Source organism: Salmo trutta, chromosome 14 (assembly GCF_901001165.1).
Source record: "Salmo trutta chromosome 14, fSalTru1.1, whole genome shotgun sequence".
NCBI lineage: Eukaryota > Metazoa > Chordata > Actinopteri > Salmoniformes > Salmonidae > Salmo > Salmo trutta.
In genome coordinates this window covers 68,197,223-68,213,423 of record NC_042970.1, presented here as the reverse complement: position 1 = coordinate 68,213,423, position 16,201 = coordinate 68,197,223, and the positions used below count along the sequence as shown (strand labels likewise).

The following is a 16,201-nucleotide window of genomic DNA, read 5'->3' as shown; positions in this document are numbered from 1 at the left end:
CCAAGAGCATATACGTCTCACACAGCACTGTGCCTTAGATGGAGGGAGGCGTGAGCCAAGATCCTGTCTCTCAGTACAACAAAGTAGTGTACCCAGATAGCCAGGCTGTGGTTAACAACGGAGAACTCTGACACAGTTGACTAGGTTCCCAGTTCTCCGGAAATGTCCAAGTGGTCCCCCGTGCCAAGCCCAAGCTGAGCGTAGCTGAGCAACGGCAAGAGTTGAGGGCCTCTCCATGGAGAGTGGATGTTTTCATTCTCATTCTCAACATTGTTTCCGTCTGCGAAGCTTAGCTCAGTGCCACTCCGTTTTAATTGTCATAGCATATTGAAAAGAGGCGATGATTATGGAGAATAGAATTTTCAAAGGGTTTAGAGAGAGAATGGTCTAATATTGTTCACTATGAGCAGTGCTTCATTTCCAGTGCTCCAATAGCATTGGGGTCTGAGTGTGGGAGGAGACCAACGGCACACTAGTGCAGAGCAAGCAGTTTTGCTCCATCTACACAGTGTGTGTGTTTGTGTGCTGCGTTTGCATACTGATCTCTGCCTCATACTCATCCCAGCGGGCCTGTGACCAGGCTGCGAGTCTGAGGCATCAGGCAGGAAAGGAGTGGTTTGGGTCCCGTCTGTCTGCTTATGGGGACTTAAAGAAAATACTCTCTTGATATTTTTTATGGGAAAAACATAACTGACGCACTAGTTTCAATTGAGAACAGAGACCCATGCTCCAGTGAAAGCCAGGCTTAGGGGAGACTGAAGAGGGGATGTCTGCAGATGAAGGTAACCAAACATCAACTCAAAGCTCCAGGCCTTGGGCCGTCTTCCCAGTCTGCACTGTTGCACTACAAAGGATACAGCCGATACTGTTCCTTAAAAGGTTACAGAAACACATGCATTTAATAACACATCACACATTCAACCCAAAAGCTAGCCCTTTCCTGGGGGCATTGAGGTTGGCCACAGACCACAAGGGGAAACGAGAATGCTATGCAGCTGACCAAAAACGAGTGCTGAGCAATTAGTGCTTTCTGAGGTCGGTTCGGTTTCGGTTCGATTACAAAAAATATTTCACTGTTTCGATTTCGGTTTCAATTATTAAAACATTAAATGCACTATGCATTATGTGGGTTAAATGCAGTAACACACAATAAAACACTAAATAAAAGTCCCATGATGGTAGTGAGTGTCCATTACTGCTTATCACCTATTAACTATTAACCTTCATTCACATTACATCAGAAATATCTCACTTGTTGTGTATATTAAATGTGTTTTATTTGATGACTATAATTTCATTCCAAGTCATTATCTCATCTCTATAGAGCTGCTGTCTATACTGTCTGACAAAATCACTATTTTAGTAGTTCTTCAAAGTAAATAAGGCATGACTGCTGAATACCAACTATCAATCATTTAGATCATGCACTTTCAGTTCGAGATACCTTGAGGAGCAACAGCTGCTCTCTATATCCACTCACAATCACGCATTATTTTATCTCTTCTGCAGCAGGCGTAAAACAAACACAGACCGGATAAGTAGATGCGCAATGGATTATGGCCATTGTAGTTAATTACTGCATCTTATGCGCTAAACTATGTGGAATATTAGCCCTGTTGGAAACTACAACTCCTTACTACATTGCACAGTTCAGGCTGTATCTGATTAATTTCTAGAAAAACTGTGCAACGTGCGCATTGATCTCACAGGAAAAAAATGTCAGTACTACCAAAAACAGACATCTGGAGGCAAGTGTCCTTCCTTACCCCTCAACAGCCTCTGTTCAATACGCACCTGAGGCACATCAGCGTTGTTGAGGATTGAGTCAGTGGCAGTTTCAAAGTGGGACTGTTCCCTATGAAATGTCCCTGGCCTCTACTGTATTGGATTGCAAGGAGGGGATCTTGACCTGGTCGGCACACATCATGCTTATTAACCATCTTTGGCTCTGAGAGTCCTACAGTTCTCAGCCTATAACATTCTATCTCATTAGCATAGGGTAGCCAGGGGTCAAGAACATGTGCCACCAAGAGAGTTAAGGATAGGCAGAGCTCCCTGTAAACCTCGGTGTTGTTCTTTTATGAACGGAGTGCATATAAAACCTATTTTACAAGAAAGAAACTGCAATGCACAGCCTCGCAAAAACAAACCAATATCCTTCAGCACCACCAGAGAGACAGAGGAGACATTTTCTTTTACACTGTGACCTGAGAGTCATTAACAGTCACAGGATCAAACATCAACCAAAACATACAGTACTGGGCAAAAGTTTTAGGCAGGTGTGGAAAAAACTAACGTAAGAATGCTTTCAAAAATAGACATGTTAATAGTTTATATTTATCAATTAACAAAATGCAAAGTGAATGAACAGAAGAAAAATCTTCATCAAATCAATATTTGGTGTGACCAAGCTTTGCCTTCAAAACCGCATCAATTCTTCTAGGTACACTTGCACACAGTTTTTGAAGAAACTCAGCAGGTAGGTTGGCCCAAACATCTTGGAAAACTAACCACAGTTCTTCTGTGGATTTAGGCAGCCTCAAGTACTCTCTCTTCATGTAAACCCAGACAGACTTGATGATGTTGAGATCAGGGCTCTGTGGGGGCCATACCATCACTTCCAGGACTCCTTGTTATTCTTTACGCTGAAGATAGTTCTTAATGACTTTTGCTGTATGTTTGGGGTCGTTGTCTTGCTGCAGAATAAATTTTAGCCAATCTGATGCCTCCCTGATGGTATTGCATGATGGATAAGTTGCCTGTACTTTTCAGCATTGAGGAGACCATTCATTCTGACCAAACCCCCAACTCCATTTGCAGAAATGCAGCCCTAAACTTGCAAGGAACCTCCACCATGCTTCACTGTTGCCTGCAGACACTCATTCATGTACCGCTCTCCAGCCCTTCGGCGAACAAACTGCCTTCTGCTAAACAAATATTTCAAATTTTGACTCATCAGTCCAGAGCACCTGCTGCCATTTTTATGCATCCAGTTCCTGTGTTTTCGTGCATAGTTGAGTTGCTTGGCCTTGTTTCCACGTTGGAGGTATGGCTTTTTGGCCACAAGTCTTCCATGAAGGCCACTTCTGACCAGACTTCTCTGGACACTAGATGGGTGTACCAGGGTCCCACTGTTTTCTGCCAATTCTGAGCTGATGGCACTGCTGGACATCTTCTGATTGTGAAGAGAAGTAAGCATGATGTGTCTTTCATCTGCTGCAGTAAGTTTCCTTGGCCAACCACTGCGTCTACAGTCCTCAACGTTGCCCGTTTGTGCTTCTTTGTGCTTCTTCAAAAGAGCTTTGACAGCACATCTGGAAACCCCTGTTTGCCTTGAAATTTCGGCCTGGGAAAGACCTTGCTGAGACACTGGCTTGTAGGCCTCTCCAGGTCTCGCACTCATTGTGAAATTTGGTGGAGGATCAGTGATGATCTGGAGGTGCTTCAGCAACGCTGGAATCGGACAGATTTGTCTTTGTGAAGGACGCATGAATCAAACCACGTACAAGGTTGACCTGGAAGAAAACTTGCTTCCATCTGCTCTGACAATGTTCCCCAACTCTGAGGATTGTTTTTTTTCCAGCAGGACAATACTCCATGACACGCAGCCAGGTCAATCAAGATGTGGATGGAGGACCACCAGATCAAGACCCTGTCATGGCCAACCCAATCTCCAGACCTGAACCCCATTGAAAACCCTTGAAATGTGATCAAGAAGATGGATGGTCACAAGCCATCAAACAAAGCTGAGCTGCTTGAAGTTTTGCGCCAGAAATGGCATAAAGTCACCCAACATCAACGTGAAAGACTGGTGGAGGGCATGCCAAGATGCATGAAAGCTGTGATTGAAAATCAGGGTTATTCCACCAAATACTGATTTCTGAACTATTCCAAAGTTAAAACATTCGTATTGTGTTGTTTAAAAATGATTATGAACTTATTTTATTTATTCGAGGTCTGACAACACTGCAACGTTTTTGTTATTTTGACCATGTTCTGCAAATAAATGACAATGTTTGTATTTTGGGAGAAATGTTGTCAGTAGTTTATATAATAAAACAAAAATGTTCATTTTACCCAAACACATACCTATAAATAGTAAAACCTGAGAATCTGATAATTTTGCAGCTGTCTCTTAATTTTTTCCAGAGCTGTATATCATGTCCTCTACATAATATCCTCTATATAATATCTAGATATACAGCGCATTCAGAAATTATTCAGACCCCTTCCCTTTTTCCACATTTTGTTACATTACAGCCTTATTCTAAAATATATGAAATCTTTTTCCCCCTCATCAATCTACCCACAATACCCCACAATGAACAAGAGAACAGGTTTTGACAGAACAGGTTTTGACAGTGCATGTCAGAGCAAAAACCAAGCCATGAGGTCGAAGGAATTGTCTGTAGAGCTCCGAAACAGGATTGTGTCGAGGCACAGATCTGGGGAACGGTACCACAAAATGTCTGCAGCGTTGAAGGTCCCCAAGAGCACAGTGGCTTACATCATTCTTAAATAGAAGAAGTTTGGAACCACCTAAGACTCTTCCTAGAGCTGGCCGCCCAGCCAAACTGAGCAAACAAGGGAGAAGGGCCTTGGTCAGGTAGGTGACCAAGAACCCGATGGTCACTCTGACAGAGCTCTAGATTTCCTGTATGGAGAAGGGAGAACCTTCCAGAAGGACAACGATCTCTACAGCACTCCAATCAGGCCTTTATAGTAGAGTGGCCAGACAGAAGTAACTCCTCAGTAAAAGGCACACATCAGCCCGCTTGGAGTTTGCCAAAAGGTACCTAAAGGACTCTCAGACCATGAGAAACAAGATTCTCTGGTCTGATGAAACCAAGATTGAACTATTTGGCCTGAATACCAAGCATCACGTCTGGAGAAAACCTGGCACCATCCCTACGGTGAAGCATGGTGGTGGCAGCATCATGCTTTGGGGATGTTTTTCAGCGGCAGGGACTGGGAGACATTTTTCCCTCTGGATTGAGGGAAAAATGAACGGAGCAAAGTACAGAGAGATCCTTGATGAAAACCAGCTCCAGAGTGCTCAGGACCTTAGACTGGGGGGGCGAAGGTTCACCTTCCAACGGGACAACGACCCTAAGCATACAGCCAAAACAACGCAGGAGTGGCTTCAGGACAAGTCTCTGAATGTCCTTGAGTGGCCCAGCCAGAGCCCAGACTTGAACCCAATCTAACATCTCTAGAGACCTGAAAATAGCTGTGCAGCGACGCTCCCCATCCAACTTGACAGAGCTTGAGAAGATCTGCACAGAAAAATGGGAGAAACTCCGCAAATACAGGTGCCAAGCTTGTAGCATCATACCCAAGAAGAATCGAGGCTGTAATCACTGTCAACGGTGTTTCAACAAAGTACTGCGTAAAGGGTCTGAATAATTATGTAAATATGCCATTTTTATTTTTAATACATTCGCACAAATTTCTACAAACACGTTTTTTGTTTAGTCATTATGGAGTATTGTGTGTAGATAGATGAGGGGAAAAAACTATTTTATCAATTTTTGAATCAGGCTGTAACGTAACAAAATGTGGAAAAAGTCAAGGGGTCTGAATACTTTCCAAATGCACTATATATAATATAAAGCTCTCGGAATAAAATTAAGTTCTCCCCCTCCAAACTGTGTCAGGGTGTAATTGTCTAGAATAGAAATAAACTTCTCTGCAGGCAGCATATCCTGCTTCTAGGCTGTCATGACATGCTAACTACTAATTGCAGTAGTCTACTTCTCCCCTGGTAACTCATGCATTGCTTTACTTGATCTGAGGAAATGTGAAAACATAACAAACTATGACGCCTAAGGAGGTTAGATTAAATGTTTTAAAAGAGATGGAGAGAGAGAAAGAGATGGAGGGAGAGACAAGGAGGGAGAGAGCAAGAGACAGGGAAATGGAAGAGCGACAAAGGCATCCAGATTAGGTTTGGGCAGTATACCGTATATACGTATACTGGGGTATATGGAAATAGTTCACAGGATGTTTTTTCAATACCGTCATTACCATTGAAACTATTTCTTTGAAGTTTAACACGTTTTAATATTTGTAGCTACTTTAAGTAAATACCTGCACTCAACTTGTGCAATAAGTTAGGAGATCAAGAAGATTGCGTTCTTCATTTCACTTGTCACATTTTTCATAATGAAGCTTACCGGTAGTCCCCAGTCACGTGGTGTTTGTTTACAAGCACACAACAACGACAGACCGGAGCCTTGTGAGTCACACGCTGTTGTGCAGCACGCGCCAGGTAATGTAGTTACATTCACAACTAAATGTTTGCCAGCTAGATTACTTATAACTAAGTTAACTGTCTAAAAGTTGCTAAATGCTCTGCAGTTGTGAATTTTGTTTGCTAATTTAGTGGTTAGCTTCTTCGTTTGGTAACAGCAGAGAATCCTGGATCAAGAGCAGGGTTTCCATTAGGAAAATGTGACCCTGATCATTTGACTGGCACCATTTTAATTTACCCGGACCCATATCAATTGGGTGCGTAACCTGATTAGGGCGTCCACCCACGTTGCTCAGAATGACAGAAATCCCATTTAGATGATGGTAATTTATCTTAACAGAACATGCAAGTTGAGGATGCAACGACGTGCATCCTTCTTACTGAATTCCACTGCACACTTTGAAGATGTTACATTTACTTTTCCTCAGCTAACAAGATGCGTAACGAACAGCAAAATCAAAAGCCCGTCAATCTACTACCGTAAATTCCGGACTATATTTTTTCCCAGGCTTTGAACCTCGCGGCTTAAACAGTGACGTGGCTAATATATGGATTTTTCCCGCTTTCAATTTATTTATTTTTTTTAAAACACATTCTGTGACGTGCTCAGTTTTTTGGCGGCATGAAGCTTTCATTAGACCAATGAAATTGCCGAACGGGTTAAGGTCAAACAACTTTTTTGTTTACTGTTTAGAATAAATCGAGCACTCTCAAACTTCCCATCATTCTGATTACGGTAGTCATTTTGTCACCCTCATCATGGCAAAGACACGGAGAAATGCATATGATGCAGCTTTCAAGTTGAAGGCGATTGATCTGGCTGTTGGAAAAGGAAATAGAGCTGCTGCACGGGAGCTTGGTCTTAATGAGTCGATGATAAGACGTTGGAAACAGCAGCGTGAGGAATTGACTCAGTGCAAAAAGACAACTAAAGCTTACTGCTAATTGTTTATTTTTTGTTACAAGCCGTGTTTCGTTAAAGCCTATTTATTTTTGTTACAAGCCGTGTTTCGTTAAAGCCTGTGTAAAGTTAATTGGTTTCAATGTACCGGTAGGCACCTGCGGCTTATAGACATGTGCGGCTTATTTATGTTCAAAATAATATATATTTTTTAAATTCAGTGGGTGCGGCTTATATTCAGGTGCGCTTAATAGTCCGGAAATTACGGTACTCCTCATACTAGAAAAGTTGACCTATTCTATTGGTCAGCTTGTCGAGAAAGAAATAGCCCAAACAGACTATGACAGTTGTGAGACAATAGATCCCAAATCCATACAACCAGCAGGAGGCCTAGGCCTAGAAAAAATTTGAAAGCAATGAGTCTGATGCAACAGATCAGAACATTTAGCTTAAAATGTTGATAAACAATTATTTCTTCACATTATAACCACAGCAATGCGCACAAGGCAGTAGGCTACGTGTGAAAATTTGTTTCATAATGAAATTTAGAAATTGGGGAATTCTAATATGCAACAACTAGCATGGGTTGCTAAAATGACTAGGATCGTCCCTTTGGCTACTGGACAATGAAAGAACGTTGAAAACCAATAGAACATGAGAGAAATAGGCTACTGGTTTCAATGGCATATGGAAGTCTTTATAAAACAATAGGCTACTGGTTTCAATGGCATATGGAAGTCTTTATAAAACAATAGGCTACTGGTTTCAATGGCATATGGAAGTCTTTATAAAACAATAGGCTACTGGTTTCAATGGCATATGGAAGTCTTTATAAAACAATAGCCTACTGGTTTCAATGTCATATGGAAGTCTTTATAAAACAATAGGCTACTGGTTTCAATGTCATATGGAAGGAAGTCTTTATGAAACAATAGGCTACTGGTTTCAATGGCATATGGAAGTCTTTATGAAACTATAGGCTACTGGTTTCAATGGCATATGGAAGTCTTTATAAAACAATAGGCTACTGGTTTCAATGGCATATGGAAGTCTTTATAAAACAATAGGCTACTGGTTTCAATGGCATATGGAAGTCTTTATAAAACAATAGGCTACTGGTTTCAATGGCATATGGAAGTCTTTATGAAACTATAGGCTACTGGTTTCAATGGCATATGGAAGTCTTTATAAAACAATAGGCTACTGGTTTCAATGTCATATGGAAGGAAGTCTTTATGAAACAATAGGCTACTGGTTTCAATGGCATATGGAAGTCTTTATGAAACTATAGGCTACTGGTTTCAATGGCATATGGAAGTCTTTATGAAACTATAGGCTACTGGTTTCAATGGCATATGGAAGTCTTTATAAAACAATAGCCTACTGGTTTCAATGGCATATGGAAGGAAGTCTTTATGAAACTATAGGCTACTGGTTTCAATGGCATATGGAAGTCTTTATGAAACTATAGGCTACTGGTTTCAATGGCATATGGAAGGAAGTCTTTATAAAACAATAGGCTACTGGTTTCAATGGCATATGGAAGGAAGTCTTTATGAAACAATAGGCTACTGGTTTCAATGGCATATGGAAGTCTTTATAAAACAATAGGCTACTGGTTTCAATGGCATATGGAAGTCTTTATGAAACAATAGGCTACTGGTTTCAATGGCATATGGAAGTCTTTATGAAAGTAATTGCCTCCACGAATATGGTCAAATTTGCCTCGGCGACTTTGAAGCAAGGCAAAACATTCCTCATAATATGTAGTAAAATGTTCAGGTTTCAAACAATTAAGTATATGTTTTCCAAATGCATACTGGCGATGATGAAGCCTGCCTTCCGTTGAGAAATAAAAAGAGTAGCTCTTTTTAAATTGTGGCCATCAAAACTATTTTTAACACGCCATTGCATTTAGAATTAATGTGCAATGATTGGGCTTATAAAAGCGCTGTCTGACAGATTTACCGTTTAAAAGCTCTGTATCTGTATGCTATGCGTGTGTGCTAAATAAGATACATAACAAATATACACAAGCGCCAATTTCATTGCACTAAATTATGCAAATAAACCTATAGACCAATAAGCATGACTAGTCAAATGTATTTACATCGACTAGTATTTCCATCAATGAATAGGCTAAAAAGCATTATTTTTCTATGGGAATTTTTTTCTTCTCAATGCCAAGGACAGGCTGGTGCCGATTTTATTTCTCTGCGTTAAAACATTTTTATTGGCCAAAAGGCAGCTATTAAGTGCTAACGGAGACCCTGATCAAGAGCCTTGCTGTCTAATATTTTGTTTTGTTCATGCAGCAAACTGTGAGTAGCATTCTTTTGTTACTTGTATAACTTTAATAGCTGGGATGGCTGTCCTGCCAATAGTTTAGGATAAAATGTATAAAATGTTCGTAAATGCTCTCGTTAGCATTTAGTTAGTATTCTCTATGGGATTTTACATGTACCTGTTAGCATTGCTAACCTGCGGATTAAAGAGGCTCAGTTGCGTAGCCTAGGGGCAGCCTAGTGGTTAAGAGCATTGGTCCAGTAACTGAAAGGTCGCTGGTTCGAATGCATGAGCCGGCAAGGTGAAAAAATCTGCCGTTCTTCCCTTGAGCAAGTCAGGTAACTACCAAAAAAACAACTGTTCCTGGCATAGATTAAAAAGAAATTACAGCGAGTGCCTCTGTGAACAGGCACCACTGCAAGTGTTTATCGCGCTGTCCGCACGTGAAACATGTATACATTGCATGCACGTGACCAATAGGTCCTGACCTATAGCCTATCATAATCACTTCAATACATTTGTTATAACAAACTCAGAACATCATAACACATGTGACAGCAAAATGGATGCGGAGGACAGGAAAAAGAAAACAGGGGAATTGCTCAGGAGGGAAAGGGGAAGTCAGATGTGTGGAAGACATTTGACTTAGTTGTGGAAACTATTGGAAAAGAAGAAAAAGAAGGGGATATAGGAACAAGCGCTGTGTGAGTATTGTGTCCCAAACAGATGCTTTTAGATCACAATATTATCATTGTTTAGGAGCGAGAGCTGCGTGCAGATTATGTGTGACAAACAGGAACTGCTAGATTACCATATCATTTTTCACAGGCATAGAAAGTACATTTTTCCTCAATAATGTAGCAGTAGTCAGAGCAGTCAGAGGGGTTCGGTTTATATTTTTTTTGGTGGGGGGGTTGAGTTGAGGAGGATTATTTAAGATACTGTTTGAAGAGGTAGGGTTTCAGATGATAATGACATTACTTATTGTAAAGGTGATCATAATAATAATTGTAACAATAAAAATAAGAACAAGATGATCAAGAAAAAGGAGGCTATAGGAGCGAGCGCTGCGTGCACATTATGTGTGACAAACAGGAGCTGTTAGATTACCATATAATTTTTCTGCCCGTTTGGAACAGTGTAAACAGTAAATAAATTAAATGTAATACCAGACTCTGTTCTAACGAAAAAAAAATTGTAAAGACTTTATTACAGCACAGCAAAGATTAAAAACAGCCGAATTTGTGAAATTGCTTTATTCTACATTTTAAGGTTGCATGAGGCTTGATGCTCACAGAATCAATAGGCTACTAAACAAACACTCATTCTGGCAACAGAAGCAGGATCTGTCTTATTGGTTATATAATGTAGATATATATGGATGATTTATAAAGTCAGGCACGTTTAACAGTTAGACTACTGATTATAGACCTAATAAAGTTGGGGTTTCCTCTCTCCTCAATTTTCTTAGACAATTAAGGCAAGGGCTGCTTCCTCGTTTCCTCACTCCGCTGCTGCCTCCGCCGCATTGTTCTCAACACCAACATGCTGGTTAACTACGCCATTATGCACTAAGCAACATATAGAGAAAGGCGCCAATTCAACAGCGCCCTGAAGATTATGTTTCAGAACCACGGACAGCGACCGCTATCCCTCACGGGAGAAAGTGCATTTGTTATAAAATAATATATTTATTAGTGTTGCACCATTATTCTTACATTATATAACCATTTACTATATCAGTAGCACATGTCATAAGAGGGATGGACTGTGCCATCTCTGTGGACAGGCGCAAAATAGGCAGGTGTCTTGTGCATCATGAAAAACTAAATCTATTTACGACCAAACAATCGACCAGTTGACTAAATGTGGTCAGCCCTACTTGACAGGGAGTTATTTTTTAATCAAGTAGTGGGTTAGGTACAGTACTACTGAAGGTTGAAAATATGCCAGTTATTCAGGGCCAGCTGTTGCTTATCTGCAGGCAGACAAAGAGCCCTGTGAAGGCGGTACAGTTAGTCTGTGTGAATGACTCAGCACGAGCCTCCCTCCCTGGCTGGCTGATTACTGCAGATCAGGCCCATTGGCAGGGAGCCATTACATTAGCACTACTAGCCACATGGATGGATGGAGCACCGACAGGGCCTCACTAAAGCCTGGTGCTCACCTAGCAATCCAGCCCCTGCCGGGGATTGTGTTGGACGGGGCACAGGGTTTGGGTCGAGAGGTCTTCTTGTCATTTCTAACAGGTCAGTTACTATGACAAAATGGCCCACTTTGTTACTAGTAGGGATCATCCCCAAAAGATGATTGACCAGATGGTCGGGGGGCTGGTACATAATTACAAATCATTTGTAGCAAGAAGCTCAAACAGATATAATATTTGACTAAAACTAAATAATTTCAAACCATTTCTACACGATCCCATGTTTCTCTCTATTATGTGTGGGAATACTTGAACATATTTCCAAAATTAAAATCACTTGGAGTTGATTTCCTGGTGTTTTAACAGTATTTTAGCTATGTCCAACAATAAAACAAGATAACAAATAAAATAACCCCCAAAAACATTTAATCGGGTCGTGGGCCACCAGTTGGTGAACCCTGCCCTAAAGCATTGGAGCGTGTTAATGTTTGTAACACGGAACCCAAACCGGCTGCGCGCTTGCACCATCATCCGCTATGGTGCATAAATGTATTTTGTCCCCCTACACCAAACACGATCACGACACGCAGGTTAAAATATCAAAACAAACTCTGAACCAATTACATTCATTTGGGGACAGGTCGAAAAGCATTAAACATGTATGGCAATTTAGCTAGTTAACTTGCACTTGCCAGCTAATTTGTCCTATTTAGCTAGCTTGCTGTTGCTAGCTAATATGTCCTGGGATATAAACATTGAGTTGTTATTTTACCTGAAATGCACAAGGTCCTCTACTCCGACAATTAATCCACACATAAAACGGCCAACCGAATCATTTCTAGTCATCTCTCCTCCTTCCAGGCTTTTTCATCTTTGAACTTATATGGTGATTGACATCTACACTTTTACCACGACAACCGGCAAAACATTTCATCTTTCAATCACCCACGTGGGTATAACCAATGAGGAGATGGCACGTGGGTACCTGCTTCTATAAACCAATGAGGAGATGGGAGAGGCAGGACTTTCAGCGCGATCTGAAAGGAGTTCTATTTTAGCAATTGGCATCGCAGACGCTCGTTGGCGTGCGCGAGCAGTGTGGGTGCAATAATTGAATAACATGGATTTCAACATTTATTTTGCGACGCTCGCTCACGCGACGTGTCCGGTCTGGTCAGCATGTTATTGAGAGGGGTCAGGGTTAGAGAGCTGAAAATGCAACCCATGGGAACTAATTACATATTCCCACATCAGCCAACAAGCTATTAACTAGGACCACTCCATAAGCCATAAAAACCTTTAAAAAAAAACATGAAATCCCTCACAGATTCCCTCATAAAACCTCTGCTTCAATAACATCCCAAAATGACCTCATCCCCCGAGCTGTCCCTCTGCCTCTTATCACAGCCACCTGGGGAGAGTACCACAGGAATAGCTGGTGCTGTGGAACTGTGGAGGCAATCACAGTTGTCCTCCCTTCTCTCTGGGTCTCAGACGGCTAACTGACATTCCATCTATTCCAGGAATGCATGTCATGTCACTAAGTGGACCGTAATCACAAGGGAAACGCTGGATATCTGGGACATTGCTAATGTCATTGCCAACTTATTAGAACCCTGGGATATGGTGGTGTATCTAAGGACAAATGGTTTTGGGGGTCTCTGTGGGTTTGGTATTGGACAATGCTGATTGATGTGATGGGTAGTTGGGTACAATATACCAAAAAGGGAAGGGAAAGGCTACTGGTCCACTTCAATAAGATATCAATGTAAGGTAAAGAAGCCTACACCTGGCTTTCTCAAGTCAGAAGTCAAAAGCAGGACTTCTATCCTACTTACATAGATGAGGCCAGAGTAGTAGCGGTCCTTGAGGTTGTGCAGCACTGAAGCCTCGTTCAAACACGTGAGCTCAGCCATGTCCTCCACCTTACTGAACTTGGGAGGGTTCATCTTCTGGATATCGTCCTTGTTCACCATGGCCTTCTTGCTGTTCTCAGCCAGCTCCACCACCACCTCGTCGCCACGCTCCTCGCGGATGCTGGCCGCCTCGAAGCCGTGGCGCTCCGAGGGGATCCATACGAGCTTCTTGGCCGTCCAGTCAGCCTGCGTGGCCGGGTTGCAGACCACGGCGCGGTCCACGAACAGGTACCGCTCCGGGTCCTCCTGCCCGCTCCGCTGTGCCATCTCTGGGGTACAACCAGAACACACTAGGACACCTGGACGGGAGACACAAACAATTAACACATTGGTTGAGTTATACCCATTATTTAAAAACTCAGGTCGACCCCTAGCCCCTACCAAACCTCTCCTGTAGATCTAATGATGAATGTGATGCCCAGGGGTAGTTTGGGATACAGAGTATCAGTAATCCTCAAAATCTGGAGCATAAATACCAGAACAACAGACAGCTGAGCTGAGTTCTGAGGTTAGTCTCCTTGTAAATCAGACTCTCTCCTACAGTAACACACTCCCAGTCCAAGTACAGTACCCTCCGTGTGTCCCTCTCACCAACTCCCTCAAAAAGAGACTTTCCTCAGACAGCACACATGACAATTATCACCCTGATGTCTGAGCCAAGCTATGTGTGGGTAGACTAGAGGCTCTCCCTCTACAGAGATAGATTCACGGTCTGTCTGTCATACACTGCATATGCATGACTTCTTCCAGTTCAGCTAGGCTAGGGATTGGAAGGGAGCCAAGAGGGAAAGCTGACCCTAGATCAGTGTTTGGAGAACACTTCAGCCTCCTTCGCACCATGACTGCAGAAAAACAACATAATATATCCTCGCCTGAAGCATCCAGGGAGGAGTGGAGGAATTGCAGTCTTCCATGTAGCCCAGCCCTGCTGAAAGGCTTCACAGACCACCACCGCCAGATTTTGTATCAGTATCTAGTGTTTACAGAGTCTGATTAAGCTGACTAGACCAGACAAAATAGGAAGAAGCAACCAAGCACACTTCCTGATCCAGGTAGTAGCCAAGTGTGCCATGTAATTTCTTACTGTGATAAGAATGATTGGGATATGATGTCATCAACTCCGATAACACTATCTTATTGTAATAGTATATTACCGCTGACATGAGCTATTCAGCATTTCTAGACCGATAGTGGGACCATTTTCTGAAAACTATATGAACTTTTGATAAAGCATATGGCTCGAGTAGATTAGGCTATACTTGAGAATATTGACAGAAAATCAAGAGATATGTTGACGCCGGTCACACAACTGGGCAAGCCAGCTTCAGCTGATGACGGCTAGCAAGGTGTTTACACCGTGTTGCTTCAACCCGAAACTGGGCCAGATCACTGGATAGAGGGATCAGGGTGCTGCTAAGCGTACTGTCGTGCCACTGCATCCCCTCTCTACGTCTCAGAAAACCGCTATGATATCTGACCGCACGCCAAAACAAGTCATCCAGCCAAGGCATTGCCAGCCCTTGTTGAAATTACCAAGCCCTTCGCTGATAAACTTGCCGAGTAAACGTGGTTAGAATAATATGCATTGCCCACGTCAAACTGATTCTTGCTGTAATGTTAGCTAGGTAACGTTAGCTAACATTGTCGGGCAAGCTCTGTATTTAGCTGCATTGATGAGCATAGTTTATACAATATTGCATTTCTAAATAAAAGTTAAACTTCTATTATCATAACCGAGCAGTACATGAATGTGTTAAAATACCATATGTTTAGCACAAGCTAAAGCAATGAACATCAAAAGGACTCAGGAGTTCTGATACAGTTTAGGGTCCTCGCGCTGCATGCACCATCACTGAAATGTATAGCTGGAAAGACATTTTAGAATGTTCCTATAATGAGCATATCAATTAGTTTGCTATTATGAAAACGATAACTTAATCCAATTGATTTTATTTTTTTTATCTAGAAAATGTCATTGAAACAATTGAGCATGTTAGCTAGCTAGCTAGTTTAGTGTCAACTAGCCAGCAAGGTTGAGGTCCTCCATCGTTGAAAAGTCATGGCAAAATAATCCGTTAGCCAGCTAGCCACCCCGGCATCCCTCAGGAAAACGACTCTAATAAACTCACCTGGTGCAGATGATAATGAAAGTCAGACACTTTTATGAATATACTGATTGTAAGCAGAACAAAGTAATTTTCCTCAGTATTCTTTGAAATTTCTGCAAATATTCCCTTTTTTCGGCCGCTTCTCATCAGTGGTACACCCCAACCATCCAACTTCTTCTCAACCAAACTCGCCATGCAGCACTTTTCTATTCCCGCCTCTAGGACCAGCCGTGTGGCACACCCACTATTCAAAGATCAAATATGATTGGATTCCACCGCCTGAAGTCTACAGGCGATTGGTTGAAATTCTTCCCATTTGAAAACCTTGATATACATGATTATCCGCCCGAGCCATGACGTTTCACCTGCAGACGGGTGGATGCTGCCATGAGAAACATGCAGTGAATACATTTGATAATAATTGGATAATATCAAACGAAAAAGGCCCATTCACTGGTCTTTGACATGTCCATCACACACCACATCCTCTGAATATGAATTCTCCATCCCATAATTTTGTTTGCACCTTTCCGCTCAAATTATTGTGATGAAGTGGTAAAGCATCTCCCACAACAAAATGCCTTTCAATTG

The 16,201-nt window shown here is 41.9% G+C and overlaps 1 protein-coding gene across 11 annotated transcripts in view; it reads right to left on the bottom strand.

The window, feature by feature from the left end:
• LOC115147207 (myosin-10) overlaps positions 1 to 15,805 on the bottom strand; it is a 106,185-nt gene extending 90,380 nt beyond the window's left edge. For 9 of the 11 annotated variants that reach the window (XM_029689293.1, XM_029689297.1, XM_029689296.1 and 6 more), the window contains exons 1-2: positions 15,632 to 15,805; positions 13,425 to 13,801 (exon numbers count right to left, since the gene is read on the bottom strand). In XM_029689293.1, coding sequence (XP_029545153.1) covers positions 13,425 to 13,769 — 345 coding nt within the window. In that variant the 5' untranslated portion in view covers positions 13,770 to 13,801; positions 15,632 to 15,805. Of the gene's footprint in view, positions 1 to 13,424; positions 13,802 to 15,631 lie in introns of those variants that run through there. The other 2 variants (XM_029689299.1, XM_029689303.1) reach the window with 1 other exon arrangement.
• Between the last annotated feature and the right edge of the window lie 396 nt (positions 15,806 to 16,201).